This window comes from Convolutriloba macropyga, chromosome 6 (assembly GCF_964194025.1).
Source record: "Convolutriloba macropyga chromosome 6, txConMacr16.3, whole genome shotgun sequence".
Classification (NCBI taxonomy): Eukaryota; Metazoa; Xenacoelomorpha; order Acoela; family Convolutidae; genus Convolutriloba; species Convolutriloba macropyga.
Genome location: NC_134473.1, coordinates 46816086 through 46832588, shown reverse-complemented (window position 1 = coordinate 46832588; position 16503 = coordinate 46816086). Strand labels below are relative to the sequence as shown.

Here is a 16503-nt window from a genome sequence, read left to right as displayed (position 1 = left end):
AGAGAGAGAGAGAGAGAGTGTGTGTGAGAGAGAGAGAGCAATAGAGAAATAGAAGGCAAAAAGGATGGAGAACGAAACGGTTAAGAGCGAGAATCAAACAAACAGAAAGAAAAAAAACAAACTAGAAAAGAGGAAAAGAAAGATAAGACAGCTGCTTACAGTCTCAAAAAACTGTTAAAAACTAGACCAAAGAAGATAGATTTCAGTTTCTTATCTGATTGGTAAGATATCAAATTTTTTACAAAATGTGCAACCTGTGTGCTCTCTCTATTAGCTGCACTTAAAAATTCACCAAATACTGCCTTCAATTAAAGTTAGCAATTTGAGGGTGGAAGTCATTCTTTAGAGTGAAAAAAGTCACTTAAGAAAAAAATCATGCGAATGAACAAATTCTCGCTCCAATAGAAGTGAAAATCGACGCCACGTTTTCTCTCACGCTCTTTCTCTCACCATCGCGCTCTCTCTCTCTCTCTCTCTCTGTCGCTCGCTCTCTCTTTAGCTCGCTCGCTCGCTCTCTCTCTCTCTCCAAATCGCGCAAAAGTACTACTCTTCCCGTTTCAAGACAGCGCTTCAACAAATTCAAATTCTTTGAATTGTAAAAAGGAGAGCACCCAAAGAATAGCTATTGAGAAGCTGACGGCGGCTGATTATAAATTACTTAGAAGTGAAGATCTTCGATAAAAAAAACAATGCTTAAACCTACATCAACGGACCTTCATCAAAGCTTATTTCTCAAATAGTTAGCTGACTGAAAACATCAAAATAACAAAATTGATCACTATGTACAAATTAAGAAAAAACGCTGTCTGATGATGGAAACCCTTTAAAAAATTTCCTTCCAAGTATCTTTACCGAGTAATATAGCCAGATAAAGTACAGAAAAGATCTAAGTGTCCTCAATCCATAAACTTAACCGACTTAACGTCGGAAGAATTGCTCTCGAACAACTAGTGGGAGCTCTAATCAATTGCAGCCTGCTTCAGTCGGCGGGGGGGGGGGGCAAGGAGGGGGGAGCCTAATATACCACTATTAATTAAAAAATGACACAAGTTTCGGCGCACTTTTCATTTGATTTTTAGTATTAAATTGCCGCCAATTGAGTTCAACTGCGTGAAATTGTGATTGAGAGAGAATTTTAGATCACGCGAAAAGCAAAAAGTCAAGGGCGTAAAACACTCGAAAAGTCAAAATTGTCAAGCAAAAATTTTGCATAAAAAATACACACACGTTTACAATAATTGCTATGAACTTCTTTCAAGAGCAATTAATCAGAAATCAGATCTCGGAACGTTACACCTTCCTAAGATCACGTTTCAAACTTCAGATAATAAACTTCAGCTTCCACACTATTATTTTTAATAACAACAAACACCACACTACCACTTGGTGATTCGCTCCACTTAAAGCTATGACGTGATCAAAAAGGACACTCAAAAAATCCAAAGTACGTTAACAAACTATCACTTTCGTTTGAAAAATCAAAGCGACAATTTTCGCTTCCAATCATAAAACCAGTAGAAGAATGATTGTCTCGCTACTGAGAACTACAATCACAAATATACTTAATTAGAAATGAAGTAGTTGTCAAACCTTTACGTTGAGCGGCATTCACCAAATTGGCATTCGAGATAAAAATCCCTTTCAGACTGGAGAGATGTCCTTCGTCCAAGTTAGGGTGCGCGAAGAACAGGAATCGAGAGACTGTGAATTTGAGGAAAGTATCTCCAAAGATCTCAAATTGCTCCAGGTCTAACTTGTCACCCGAATGAGCACTCTAAATACAACCAGTGTAATTCACAAAAATACCCCGCTTATTGCCGGAAAATAGCAGTCATTGATTCCCAAAACCAAAAATTTATTGCAAAAAAAACATTTTTTAAGTGACAACTAATTTGACTTCATTTCGCAGTTAGACATACTCCAGCAACTTAAAGAGAGGATACAGGGGGCTACTATCAATACCAATAAGTATTACAGATATTAACTAAGACTTATCAGATCAAGTAAAGTAGCGGGCAAAATTGGGCTTTATGGGTGTATCCCGATTCTATTTTTGATTTTATTTTTCGATACTGACTCTGTTGATTCGAGACTGTTTTCGATCTAGGCAGGAGCATGAAAGCAAGAGACATAACAACCGAGAGAAAAAAAGGATAGATAATGATCGAAAGAAACCGAGAGAGAGAGAGAGAGCCAGCGAAAGATCCAGTTAAAGAGGGGGAGGGCGGGGAGATATAAAGAAAAAGGAGAACACAAAACAAATTAGACAGCCGGGCAAAGAAGAATATGCAGAAAGAAATTAGAAAAGGAGATACAGTGAGAAAGGCAGAGAAAGAGAAGAGAAAAAACACAACACACAGCAAAAAAAAGATAGGACAAAATCGAGCCGCAAAGAAAGAGGCAAAGAGAAACAGAGAGAAAAATAACAGAAGAGGGTACATAAGAATTGCTTTTACACGATAAAAATATGTCCTGATGCGCTCACATTCGAAACATCTTCCGTGAGAAAAATTTTCGCATAGCAAAGAAATTTTGTTTACTCTCTTTATGATCGAGAAGGGAGTGCACAGATCTAATCAAGCTAGCAGCTTGCTCTACAGGGCTCCGATATCATCTCGGAAAACCCTTTTCCGAAAGACAGTGAATCAAAGAGACCACAGAGGATAACTTTTTCTTATTTCTCATATATTTTGATTTTTTAAAGAAAGTGCGAATTGTATTTAATTTTTCAGCTGCCTTCAAATAAAGCTCAATTAGAGTGGACATAATCAGTTGACATAATCTCTCAGTTGACATAATCTCTTTCAAATCAAGTTAGCTAAGGGCACTTTTAATATAAAGAAAGCCATTTTTTAGTGTGATGTAAATCACGTGCGACCAAAATTTCATTTTGCGAATTAAAAACGTGCTGCACGAAGAAAGATAAATAAATTCACGCACGGACACCCATCAAGAAAAGATTTGAAGTGAGAGTGACGTCATATGGTCAACACAAGTCTAAGCAATAAAAAACAAAGAGAAGGCCAACATTAGATCGCTATCACGGCAATTATATTCTCAAGAAAACAAAAGAATCGGAAGGAAGAGAGAAAAGAGAAATACAGCACAAAAAGAAGAGCACAAAATAGGAAAGAGAGACGAGGAAGAAACAACGGATAACGTAAAAAAGAAAGAGTGGCAAGACAGATAGAAAAAAAAGGAGTGAAAGCAAGAGACAGAACGAAAAAATAATCGGAGAGAAGCCAGAGAAGAAGCAAAATATTAAAAGAAATTTAGAGTCGATACAATATGGTGATTAGCAACAAATGTGAGACGAGAGAGAAAGAGAGAGAGAGAAAGAGAGAGATAGCGAGAGAGAGAGAAAGAGATTGAGAAACTGAAGGAAGAAAACGATCGTACGAGACGGAAGGATGAGAGTCTGTTCATCACACGAAAAAACTGTTTGATGCAAAATAGGATTCAGGAAAATTATAATTGCGAAAAGAATAACATAGTTGCCACAAACTTCATTCACAAACAATTGGAGAGAGGAAGAAAGTTGAAAAAGAGAAGAGTTGAGCAGAAACAAAAAGGCGAGAAAGACAGAAATTGGGAGAATAAAAGAAAGCCAGAGAGAGAGAGAGAGAGAGAGAGACAGAGATAGAGAGAAAGAGAGTGTGAGAGAGAGAGAGAGCAATAGAGAAATAGAAAGTAAAAGGGATGGAGAACGAAAAGGTTAAGAGCGAGAATCAAACAAACAGAAAGATATAAAAAACTAGAAAAGAGGAAAAGAAAAATAAAACAGCTGCTTACAGTCTCAAAAAACTGTTAAAAACTAGACCAAAGAAGATAGATTTCAGTTTCTTATCTGATTGGTAAGATATCAGATTTTTACAAAATGTGCAACCTGTGTGCTCTCTCTATTAGCTGCACTTAAAAATTCACCAAATACTGCCTTCAATTAAAGTTAGCAATTTGAGGGTGGAAGTCATTCTTTAGAGTGAAAAAAGTCACTTAAGAAAAAAATTATGCGAATGAACAAATTCTCGCTTCAATAGAAGTGAAAATTGACGCCACATTTTCTCTCTCGCTCTTTCTCTCAACATCGCTCTCTCTCTCTCTCTCTCTCTCGCTCTTTAGCTCGCTCGCTCTCTCTCTCTCTCTAAATCGCGCAAAAGTACTACTCTTCCCGTTTCAAGACAGCGTTCCAACAAATTCAAATTCTTTGAATTGTTAAAAAGGAGAGCGCCCAAGGAATAGCTATTGAGAAGCTGACGGCGGCTGATTAAATTACTTAGAAGTGAAGATCTTCGATAAAAAAACAATGCATAAACCTACATCAACGGACCTTCATCAAAGCTTATTTCTCAAATAGTTAGCTGACTGAAAACATCAAAATAACAAAATTGATCACTATGTACAAACTAAGAAAAAACGCTGTCTGATGATGGAAACCCTTTAAAAAATTTCCTTCCAAGTATCTATACCGAGTAATATAGCCAGATAAAGTACAGAACAGATCCGAGTGTCGTCGTCAATCCATAAACTTAACCGACTAAACGTCGGAAGAATTGCTCTCGAACGACTAGTGGGAGCTCTAATCAATTGCAGCCTGCTTCAGTCGGCGGGGGGGGGGGGAGGAGGGGGAGCCTAAATAGGACTAATAAGTTCAATAGTGGGCTTCAAATAAACCACATTAGAGGTTAACATATACCACTATTAAGTAAAAAATGACACCAGTTTCGGCGCACTTTTCATTTGACTTTTAGTATTAAATTGCCGCCAATTGAGTTCAACTGCTTGAAATTGTGATTGAGAGAGAATTTTAGATCACGCGAAAAGCAAAAAGTCAAGGGCGTAAAACACTCGAAAAGTCAAAATTGTGAAGCAAAAATTTTGCATAAAAAAAGACACACACGTTTATAATAATTGCTATGAACTTCGTTCAAGAGCAATTAATCAGAAATCAGATCTCGTAACGTTACACCTTCCTAAGATCACGTTTCAAACTTCAGATAATAACCTTCAGCTTCCACACTATTGACCAAAGTACGTTAACAAACTATTACTTTCCTTCACGTCTTTAAAAACCCAAACTTTAATTTTCGCTTCCAATCATAAAACCAGTAGAAGAATGATTGTCTCGCTACTGAGAACTACAATCACAAATATACTTAATTAGAAATGAAGTAGTTGTCAAACCTTTACGTTGAGCGGCATTCACCAAATTGGCATTCGAGATAACAATCCCTTTCAGACTGGAGAGATGACCTTCGTCCAAGTTAGGGTGCGCGAAGAAGAGGAATCGAGAGACTGTGAATTTGAGGAAAGTATCTCCAAAGATCTCAAACTGCTCCAGGTCTAACTTGTCACCCGAATGAGCACTCTAAACACAACCAGTGTAATTCACAAAAATACCCCGCTTATTGCCGGAAGATAGCAGTCATTGATTCCCATAACCAAAAATTTATTGCAAAAAAAAAACATTTTTTAAGTGACAGCTATTTTGATTTCATTTCGTAGTTAGACATACTCCTGTAACTTAAAGAGAGGATACAGGGGCTACTATCAATACCAATAAGTATTACAGATAGTAACTAAGACTTATCAGAACAAGTAAAGTAGCCGTCAAAATTGGGCTTTATGGTTGTATCCCGATTCTATTTTTGATTTTATTTTTCGATACTGACTCTGTTGATTCGAGACTGTTTTGCCGAACAACTGCTGCTTAAAAGCACTTTGAATAGAATGAGAGAACAGTGATACTAGCCTGGAGATGGGATGGCGAAAACTCGATTAGGTGAACGAAATTTTTGTAGCCATTAGGCGAAAATCCTTAACTTTTGTGGAAATTAAGCGAACAGCAATTAAAACAGTTAAAAGAGTGGTTCAAAATCCACTCAATGTTATAAAGTTGTCCAGTGTCCCTAACAGTGGTCTTTACATGACAAATAGTTGATAAAATACATGCAAAATAAATCATTGTTTTCGATGTTTTGCTTCTCTTTCACTGTACTCAGTGTCATCGCGGCCATTTTCATTTTCAGAATGTAGTTTAACCCCAAGTCACCCACTTTTTCGTGCGTTTTGGCAGCCAGTAGTTCCCAATTTATTTAAATTGAAGCTATTGGTGAGTATTTCAAGCATTTTTTCCTTTTTATTTTTTAAAAACAATCATAAAATAAAAAGAAAAATGCTTAAAATACTCACCAATAGCTTTAATTTAAATAAATTGGGTGATTTGGGGTTAAACTACATCCTGAAAATGATCAAAATCCGAAAACTAAGTTCATTTTTTGATTACTTTAAAAACTTTTGTACGAAGTTGTTAATGTCACTTAATTACATTATATTGCCCAGCGAGTATTGCACAATCTCTTTCAAGTGATTGATAGGTCTTCGCCTAATTTCCACAAAACCTTAGCTTAGAATTTTTGCCTAACGGCCACCAAAAACTCCTTTGGCCTAATCGAGTTTCCGGCTAATATCCTACGCCCAACTAGCCTTAGCAGTAAACTAAATTTCAAGCTAAATGTTGAATAAGCTGTGAACTAAGGTAAATCGAATCTCACTCTAGTTTGAAATTGGAATGACTGACGCTCACTCCTCAAAACCACTCGCTTCTCGAAGACATGAACGGAAGATGCATTAACGGAAAATTAAAAAGTCTAATCAGTCGGACAAACGCACACAATCTCATACCAAACGTAGCAAAATAAATCAAGCAAAACCAACTGAGATGAAGAACAAACGTTTGCAATTTTAAAAAAAATGATAAAAACGATGTTTGAAACAAAATCCAAAATCGGAGAAAACATAAGAGCGGTCTAGTGAACAGGTGTCATCAAATACGCACAAAGCCATTATCTACATAATGCTTTGATATGCTTTGTGCGCCATCCTATATCTCCATCTAAATGTTTTGCAGAATACCTTAATTCAATGACATTAACCACTGATCGCTATATAGTTTGTTTCGAAAATCGACTAATTGCTGAAAATTTAATTTTGATGAACCTACACTAAATAATTACTAAATAATTCAAAATTGGGTTCAATTAAGCTTTCTGTTTATAATTGTTTTTTAATGTGATTAAAAAAATAATTAATTTACATAAGCAGAATTGGATATAAAAACAAATAGTTATTACTACAAGTTATGAGATGGTAGGTGAAACTAACGTTAGTACTGGTAGTAATAGAGCAACAACTAATTGAATTAAACCAAGACCTTATGAACTATTTGAAATATCCAGAGATGATGAGACAAGAAAAATATGGTAATATTAGACGAAGATAAGAATACATTGAAGTGTAACATAGATGTAAACCAAGGGGTTATTAGTTTGGATGTCGAGAACTTGATTGCTCCATATTTGGACTGAATATGCAGATATATTATCAAGTTTATATACCTTTAATAGTTGACAAAATTGGTTATCACACAATTATTATTCAGGAGTTAAAGGTTAATGGAAATGACACTAATAAACCATAAATCTTGAACTTAGCAGAACCACCAGGTTATATGACATTATTCCAAACAAAATACATTTACATGCAACATAGGAACAAATTGAATATATTGACTTTAGCGTTAAAAAATAGCAAGCGCCACCATTTTTCTTTAACTCTGATGTATTCAGTTTTATTTTATATCTGACGTAGTCAGTTTCTGAAGACCTTGCCTAGACTAGGTTCTTAAGATCTGACGAAGTCAGTTTCCAAATACCTATTCCAATGACTAACTTCGAAAGAATTTACGTAGTCAGTTTGGTTTGCAGCACGCAAAGCTCATTCTAAAGGTCTAATTTGAACTTTTCTGTTACTTACAATTATTACGTACCATAATTTTTGCTTCCCGCTATATCTAGAACATCACTTACCACAACAACTGATCTATAAACATTGAAATCCAGAAAGATAACAAGTTAATATATGAAAGATTCATCACGTTCCATAATCGCATGAGTAATCTCTATGTGTGATTCACAACTGCAATCCTTTTCCGCACTATATTTGTAAAAAAAAGAGTAAGTTTTTCTAAATATGCTTTTTATAAAATTTCACAAACCTTCATAATCGTCGTCTGTAAAAGCAATTATTATTTGAAAATTACATTTATTTTAATAAAATCGACTTCAATTTGCACGCAACATTTACCTATAACAGTATTTCTAAGAGGAAGATAAAAAATGTAAACCAAGCAACGGTTCAAGTATGAATACAGTTACATTCATATTTATATACATTAATTTATGCAAGAATCAAATAAATTTTAGATTTGATATTGATGGCATACATTAGGTTAATAAAGATAGGAATACATTAAAGTTTAACAAGGATAAAAACCAAGGTGTTAGTAGTATGGATGTCGAAAACTTGATTGCACCATATTTGGATTTCATATGCAAATATATAATCAAGGTTATATACCTTTAATTGTTGACAAAATTTGTTAGAACACATTTATCATTCATTGCATTATATCAGGAGGTAAGGTAATGGACATGAAAATATTAAACCATGGATCTTCAAATTTGTAGAACCATCAAGTTATATGATAGTTATAACTCCAACTAAATTATTACATCTGAATGTGCCTAAGAGACGAATCAAATGTATTGACCTTAGCTTTAAAAATTAACATGAGAGACCAATTGACTTTAACCAAGATGTATTCAGTTCTACTTTAGATCTGAAGTAGTAAGTTTCTAAAGAACTAGTCTAATGAATAACTTCTAAAAATTTTAGGTAGTCAGTTTGGCTGACAGCTAGCGGAGCTTATTCTACAGGTCTGATTTGAACTTTTCTTTTAAAATTCCAACAAACCACAATTTTTACTTCTTGTTACAACTACAAGATCACTTACCACCACACCTGATCTATATACATTTTAATCCATGAACATAACAAGTTCATATATGAATGATAAATCAAAAGCTTCATAATTGCATGAGCAATCTCTATGTTCATATTCACTCGTAAGGGAAATCAACTTTTCTTTGTGTGGTTCATAACTGTAATCATTTTCCGAACTACATTCGTAAAGAAAAGGATAAAATTGTCTATATATGCTATATGTACAGTTTCGCAAACAATTATAATCTTCGTCCTTAAAATCAACCGTTAAAACGAAATTTATTCTATCAAAATGGACTTCAATTTGCACGCCACATTTACCTATAACAATGATATAAATGAGAGGAAGACAATAAAATGAAAACCAATAAGGTTGCAAGTATGAATACAGTTACATGTAAAATTATACACATTCAAAAATACAAGAATAAACTTCAATTTCATTTCAATATAGCTTGAATTTTTCAAATTATTTTTTGATGGAACTAAACAAAATAATTCAAAACTGGGTTTAACTACACTCTCTGTTTATAATTTGTTTTAATGGAAAGAAAATCGATTTTTATATATATCGACGTGGATATAAATGAAACAGAAATATCAACTACAAGTTATGAAATGGCAGGTGGAACTAACGATAGCACTGGTGGTAAAACAGCAACGACTTATGAATTACACTAAGAGCTTATAAACTACCTGAAATGCCAGAGATAAAAATACAAGAAAAATATGGTAATAGTTATAGGCCAAGATAAGAATACATTGAAGTGTAACAAGGATGTAAACCAAGGTAATATTAGTATGGATGTCAAGAACTTGATTGCACCATATTGGATTTAATACGCAGATATATTATCACGGTTAGATACCTTTAATAGTTGACACAATGGGTTAGAACACATTTATCATTCATTGTTTTATATCAGGAGTTAAGGGTAAATGAAATGATAATGTTAAACCATAAATCTTCAAGTTAGTAGAACCACCAGGTTATATGATAAAAATTATTCCAAAAAAATATCCAAATGCAACTTAGGAATAATTTGAATATATTGACTTTTAGCGTTAAAGACTAACAGGCAGGTAGTCAGCTTCTAAAGACCTTGTCTAGACTAGGCTCTTAAGATCTGACGTAGTCACTTCCTTAATACCTAGTCTAATGACTAACTTCGAAAGCTCTACGTATCTAATTTGAACTTTTACTTCTTGCTATATCTACAACGTCACTTACTATCACACCTGATCTATATACATTTTGATCCATGAAGATAACAAATTCATAAATGAATGGTTCATCAAAAGTTTCATAATCGCATGAGTAATCTCTATGTTCACATTCACTCGTGAGGGAAAGAAACATTTCTTCGTGTTATTCATAACTGCAATCATTTTTTGCTAGATAAACTACTTAAATTGAATCTCAATACAACTATATATCTTTTGGAGACAAGCACGTTTCCGTAGAACCATGCACTGTCTTAAAAAAACTATGTTTACTTGAATTGATGTCTTCGGGCATTATAAAATAATTCAATTCTCTTGCACGAAAAGTTCTCAAACAAGCGAGCAGTTGCCTTTGTCAGTAGCTAGCTACGTTCCACGGATGAGCTTTAGCTTAAATAAAGGGCGGTTAAACTTTAAGAACCGCTCCTCACGACGTGAATTTATGTGTCCAAAAACAGTTTCAGCGAATTGTATACTTAGGCTCCATTAAGCCAAAAGGCTCCAAGAGAGAACTTAAGGCCCTTGTCAGTCTCTCCCGTCTTTTAGGACGAAAAGTCAAATGGGTCGGACGAAGCATCGGTCATGCGAAAGTTGCAATCTAAATATAGCCGGTAAAATACAGAAACAGGCACAATAAAACGCTTAACTAAAACTACTTATTGCAGAAACATAAAAAATGAAGTAAAAAAGCAGATGAGCCAACCGAATTTCAGTTAGGAAGGTGGCTACAAAGGTGTGTGTGGGTTGGTGGAGGGGTCAGGTAGGTGTAGGAAGTAGTGGAGAAGAGGGTAGGGTTGGGGGTCGGACTTAAAGATTAAGAACCGCCCTTCACAACATGAAATTGTCTCCTCAAAACAGTTTTGGTGAACCGAATATTTTGAGACTAGAAAAGAGTAAGGCTCTAAGAGCACATAATTGACTCCGGGCGCTACCTGTCTATCCCGTATTTGAGGCCCGAAATTGAAAAGGGTCAGACGAATTATCGGTCAAGCCACAAACCGCATTAAAAACAGGCGGAAAAAACATGCGACCTAGGTGGTTGGAGGGGATAGGTTCGCTATGGGGCAGGGGAATAGGCGCGGGTGTATGTAGGTCGGGGTTGGCGAGGGTTAGGTCTAGGGGTGTGATAGGCATAGAGGGGTAGGTGAGTGTGGGGATAGGTATAGGGGGCGGGAGTTAGAAGGTAGGGTGGGGAGGGGTAGGAAGGCTGTGGTGGGGAGGGGTATGCCAGGGATTTTGAGGGGCATACGGTGGGTCTGTAGAGAGGCAGGAGGGACTTATACGATACCAAAAACTCAAGATGACCTTTTCACCATGCAGAGTATCAGCAGTGCCTAATTACTATACAATACAAACAGAGCTACTGTTGACGTTCAATGTTCGAAAACAAAAGTCAGCTTTCAAAAACATAAGTAAATGTTCGAACACTGTTCGAAGAGAGTAAAAAGTGCCAAGCAAAACAAATAGCTAAGTTTGATATATCACTTCATATAAACAAACCTTTATGAGTGCAAAATCAACAGACTAAGGTCGGATTCGAACCCCGACCTCCTGAGTCCAATTCCTCCACCTCGACAGAGGCATTAAGCACTCGGCTATCAGCGCCTTGTCACCGTCTCTCTAACAATCGGTTTTGTTTGAACAACAAACTTTATTTTGGAGTGAAAGCAATTGAAATCACTCAAAAATCAAAAGCAAGTGCTTAAAAAGTCAGTTGAGAAGTCCAAGATTATTCTAAAAGAAAAGCGCAAAAAGTCAAGCGAAAAATTTGCATAAAAGACACACGTTTACGTAAACAATTGTTTCTCATTCAAGAGCAATTTAAAAAATCACACCCTGAGAGTGACACATTTCAGAAGATTAAGGGGTCCTGGTCCCATCGGTTGTTGATCAGCCCTGGAAAGTTCATTCGTTTCCTCCACCAATTTAGCAAACTCCTCACTCGGGTTGTCATAAACACTCGGAATGACGGTGAATTGTTTGGCCCTTATTAATTGCCCTCGCTGTTCAGTACACATACCAACAACATTGTCAATGACACACAGTTTCTCCATCACTTCAGCCATGAACGATTCGCAGAACACTATACTTGATACTCTGTGCAATATAGTAGGCATACACATAGCATGGTACAAGACTTCGGCCGTGAAACACTGCTTTACAGCTTCACACATCTTATACTTTGGTCGAAAGTCAGAAAAGCGAGTTCTGTCTTTTGTAGCGTAGGCAATTTTATCCCCAATTAGACGAACAACTACCCCTTCGTCTTTACCGCAGAATTTCTCGACCAAATGCAAGCGTTCCTTGTTTTTCTCTATATCACCTCTGGAAGGAAACTTGTAAACTGAATTGTTCCATTCGGCAATTTCAGCTTGTTTTTCCAGACGTCTTTTTTCCAGAAAATTTTTATTACCTCTGTCACAGATAACTGTTAATATTTGGAAGGGACTTTGGCCTAGATCCAATTTGACATCTGGAATCTGTAGCAAGTCTTCAAACAACCACTGACTTGTTTCTACCAACTTTTCAAATTGACCTTGTGAAAGAGTTACTCTATGCTTGTATTTCACAGTCACCACCTCGCTTCCGAACATCGTATAAATTAAAAAGTCCGGCAACGTTGGCAGTTTCTCGGAGGTCATGAATCCCATTGCAAGTGAAGGACTTTTCACGAAATTTGGGATAAATTCGCAAATCCACTTAGTATCAATAGTGTCATGTTTAATCTCATACCAACAGAACTCCTTTAAGTTACTCAAACTCTTCGACAGGCAAGGCGCGTAACACTTGTAGTCCACAATAACAACGTTTTGGTGCTCAGATGCCTTTGATGACGAATTGCCGGTTCTACTGCCTGAATTTTTCTTCGTTTTTGCCCTGACTGGCCTCAAACTGTCGTCCAGTTCGCCCGCTTCGTGTAGCAAACGACAAGCAATCAAAGCAGCCGAAACTTTGGCGCCTTTAGACGACAGTTGTGTTTCACCGACAATCATTTCTTTGATAACTGAACTTGAAGGCAACCGCAATGAAGCTTTGTAGGACTGTTCAGCTGTTTGCTTTAGAGAAAAAATCGGTTTCAGTACTGCGAACTGATCCGTTGGTAGCAATTGGCAGTATCGGTTTACTAAAGCCAGGGCCGAACCTGCCGTAACTTTTGGTGAACCCGGATAATCAAACGGCTCGTAGGGTTCAATTTGGGACTCTTCATTTTGAGCAAAACATTCTGTATCAGTGGGCAGAACGCGTTTACAACATTCACTATTTATGAACGTTTCAATATTAGCAAACTCTAAATTTAGTTTGGGGTTGAATATCTTGTATTCCTCTTCAGTTGCCAGTATGAAATAGTGAGAGCCTTCAGCTCTTGCGCGACCTTTACTCTGAATGTAAGAACGAAAATTCTGTGGAAGGTCAAATTTACACACGAAGTTGCAATGCGGTATATCAATGCCCTCTTCGATAACATTCGTCGCAATCAACAAATTGGCTTCACCTTTTCTGAACTTGTTCAATGCGTCGTTGATCTCCCGTTCGCTTATACGTGCTCCCAAACTACCGTGGACTTGACCAACTGCAAACACAGGCTTCAACTTCAAAGATTCCGTACGTGTCGCCCAATTAGCAACAATCTGACACAAAAGAAGGGCACTGTAGCGTCGTTCCACGAAAATGATTCCACAAAACGGCTGGTTGCTATCATTCTCGACAAACGCTTGCAGGAGTTTCCGGAGAGTCAAAACTTTAGATGAATGCAGATATCGATCAGATTCAGAGCCACACACTCCTTTAATTTCATTCAAAGCCTTCTCAACAGAAGACATTAAAGAGTGAACGCTTGTGAAATATTCGGCCTTAGATCTGTACTGCGATACATAAATATCCTCGAACTGCGCTTTTCGTTCTAACACTGAGTTAAGCATTACGAATAGAGGCTTCAAGCCAAATACATCAAAACAATGTTTGAAATCTCCGTCTGTTTTCTTTTTAGAAACATCTCCAAATGAATCACTGGTCGAGGAGACCACTTGATCATTAGTGCCTGCTGTCGAATCAAGGTGATCCTTCAACTGGTCCAAAAATGGTTGAATTTGTCCTCTTGTTCTCTGCTGAACAGGGCTGTCATTCTGTGCGGCAGTGAGCAAACTGACCTCAGGTTTAGCGGCAAAGCTCGTTGACGTATCGAACGGCGATGTCACTACACTCCAATTCATTCAGCTGCAAACATTAGTCATCTATCTACATGAGCTTAGCATAATTGCAAATATTCTCTGCGGTAGATAAATTTTGACAGTAACTCGGTTGAGTAACTCATCGGTTATGTTATTTTGGATCGGTTATGAGGATCATCTTTGAGGGCAACAAAAAAATTGCTCGAGAAATTTATGAGCGTGACATTCTTTGCTTCTTTATTTGGCGCAAACAGATATATTTTTGCTTACGGCTTGCAATCACTGCGCTTATTTTTACATTGCACAGACGGAATGGTGTTCTCCATGCGATTCGTATGTTTTACAAAATCAAAACTAATTAAATAAATAATGAGTAGAATTGGTAAATAATAACATAGCCGGCCAGTTGCCGGAAAAAAACCGCCTTTGACGCGTTTGATGCACATCGGGATTCAAACAGAAAAGGAAAAAAAGAGATAGAAATTGACCGAATTTTTCTTGTTCTTTTTTCAGTGACAAGTGATCTAATTTGGCGTGAAATTCACTTAGATTCTAAAACTATACTTAATTCATCTTTTGAACTGAAAGCTGTTACTCCTAATACTATTGTCAGCTATCAATCACACTAATGAACTTTGATAACCTAATGCTCTATGACTTATTGACCGACCGGGCTTTATCGGTTTATCCCGTTTCTTTTGCTTTTGCTCTTTTGACATTGAACGTATTTACTACATTGCGCAATTCAATGCGTGAAAGAAATAAAATCCATTCAGTTGAAACAGTGAGGTAAGTCGAGCGTGAAAATCGTGACTTATGTAAACCGAGGGAGACGGGTGAGGCGATTTAATGTTCTTGGTTCAAAGACGGGAACATTAAATCGCTTTTCGGTTCCTTCACCCAGGAAGGCTAGCTTCTCTTAGATCCGATGAGCTACTGCCAACCTCTCCTCAGTCCATTGAGATAAAATTGCCTTGACGTTAGACAGTTTTAATCTCGTAGATTTTCGTAGTCTTCGATAATCAACGAAAATGCAAAAGAAAGAATATAGTTCAATGGAAAAAATTGTTTGAAATCAAACTAAGACTCCAATCATTTTCGTAGACATTCATTATCAGTCAAAATGTTCATCCGGCATTTCAAGCAAATTCTAAGTGCCGCAATGTCAAACGAAATTATTTCCAAACAAAACAAAAACCTAAGAAAAAGGCTAATTACTAATTTCTAACTACTGATAAAAACTATATGTCTCAGGAATATGATAGACTGATACATTCTAGAATTCGGAGAATAAGGACAGAAACAAAAACACATGAAAAACAAGACTAATTCTTGATTTCTGAAAATTAAGAATCAAATTGAAAAAAAAAGAAGTAGAAAACAATTACATTTCCTTATTTAGAATAAAATTAAGTAGCCATCCTCCTGTATAGATTAAAATGTAGGAACATAGTTCGAAGTTTGGAAACAAAAAATTTTGCAATAAAATTGTCAATAAATTGTTCAAAATTGCACTTATGAAAAAAATTCCAAATACTGAACGCCACAAAATCACTCAATTATTAGTAAAAGATAATTAGGTTCTCTGATTTCACGAGAAAACTTTCTAGTAATTAAATCCAAAACATACAAACTGAGAAAATTACACAAAAAAACTGCCAAAATCCGGCAAGCATGTGTACAAAAATACCTCACTTTATGAAGAGGCATTTCAAATGTCGAAGAAGAATTGCCATATGCACTGACTTTTGAAAATTTTGGAAAAAAAAATGCGCTTCAAGAGCCAAAAATAAAGACATTAATTAAAAAGAAAAGCGAAAAATGAACTAAAATGTTGAGAAATACGTGCTCATTAGGCATTTAAAACTCCTTATTAGACTCTCAAAAACACTGTTGTAGCAATATCCGAGTTCACATATTAAATCAGCTTCTATTAAAATTATTTCTACAATTGGACAAAAAACGGCTAAAAATGGTAGTCTATATGCGGCATTCTGTCAAAAACAACTTTTTAAAGTCGAAAAGGCATGCACTTTTCGAAGCGCACGATCAAAAAATTTCCGTCGCTCAGAAAAAATAACTTCACACCGTAATTTTACTCTTTCGCTTAAGGTCAAAACGCCGTCTGAAGTAGTACTACCGGTAACAAAAAACCCTAAAAATAACCAACTAACGTCGGGCGAATTGCTCTCAAACGACCGGCGAGCGGTTGGCTTCGTCAGTGCCTAGCCAACGTTTAGTGAGGATAGATTTAGCTTAATTGAAGGAG

General features: G+C 36.4%; 2 protein-coding genes across 2 annotated transcripts in view; one reads left to right on the top strand and one right to left on the bottom strand.

The window, feature by feature from the left end:
• LOC142341003 (MOB-like protein phocein) overlaps positions 1-16503 on the top strand; it is a 307874-nt gene that overhangs the window by 98750 nt on the left and 192621 nt on the right. The window lies entirely within an intron of this gene.
• LOC142341710 (endoribonuclease Dicer-S-like) overlaps positions 1-16503 on the bottom strand; it is an 88900-nt gene that overhangs the window by 14249 nt on the left and 58148 nt on the right. The window contains 2 exon segments of the mRNA XM_075392869.1: positions 5182-5365; positions 11901-14297. Of these exon segments, the coding sequence (XP_075248984.1) occupies positions 5182-5365; positions 11901-14297 (2581 nt within the window).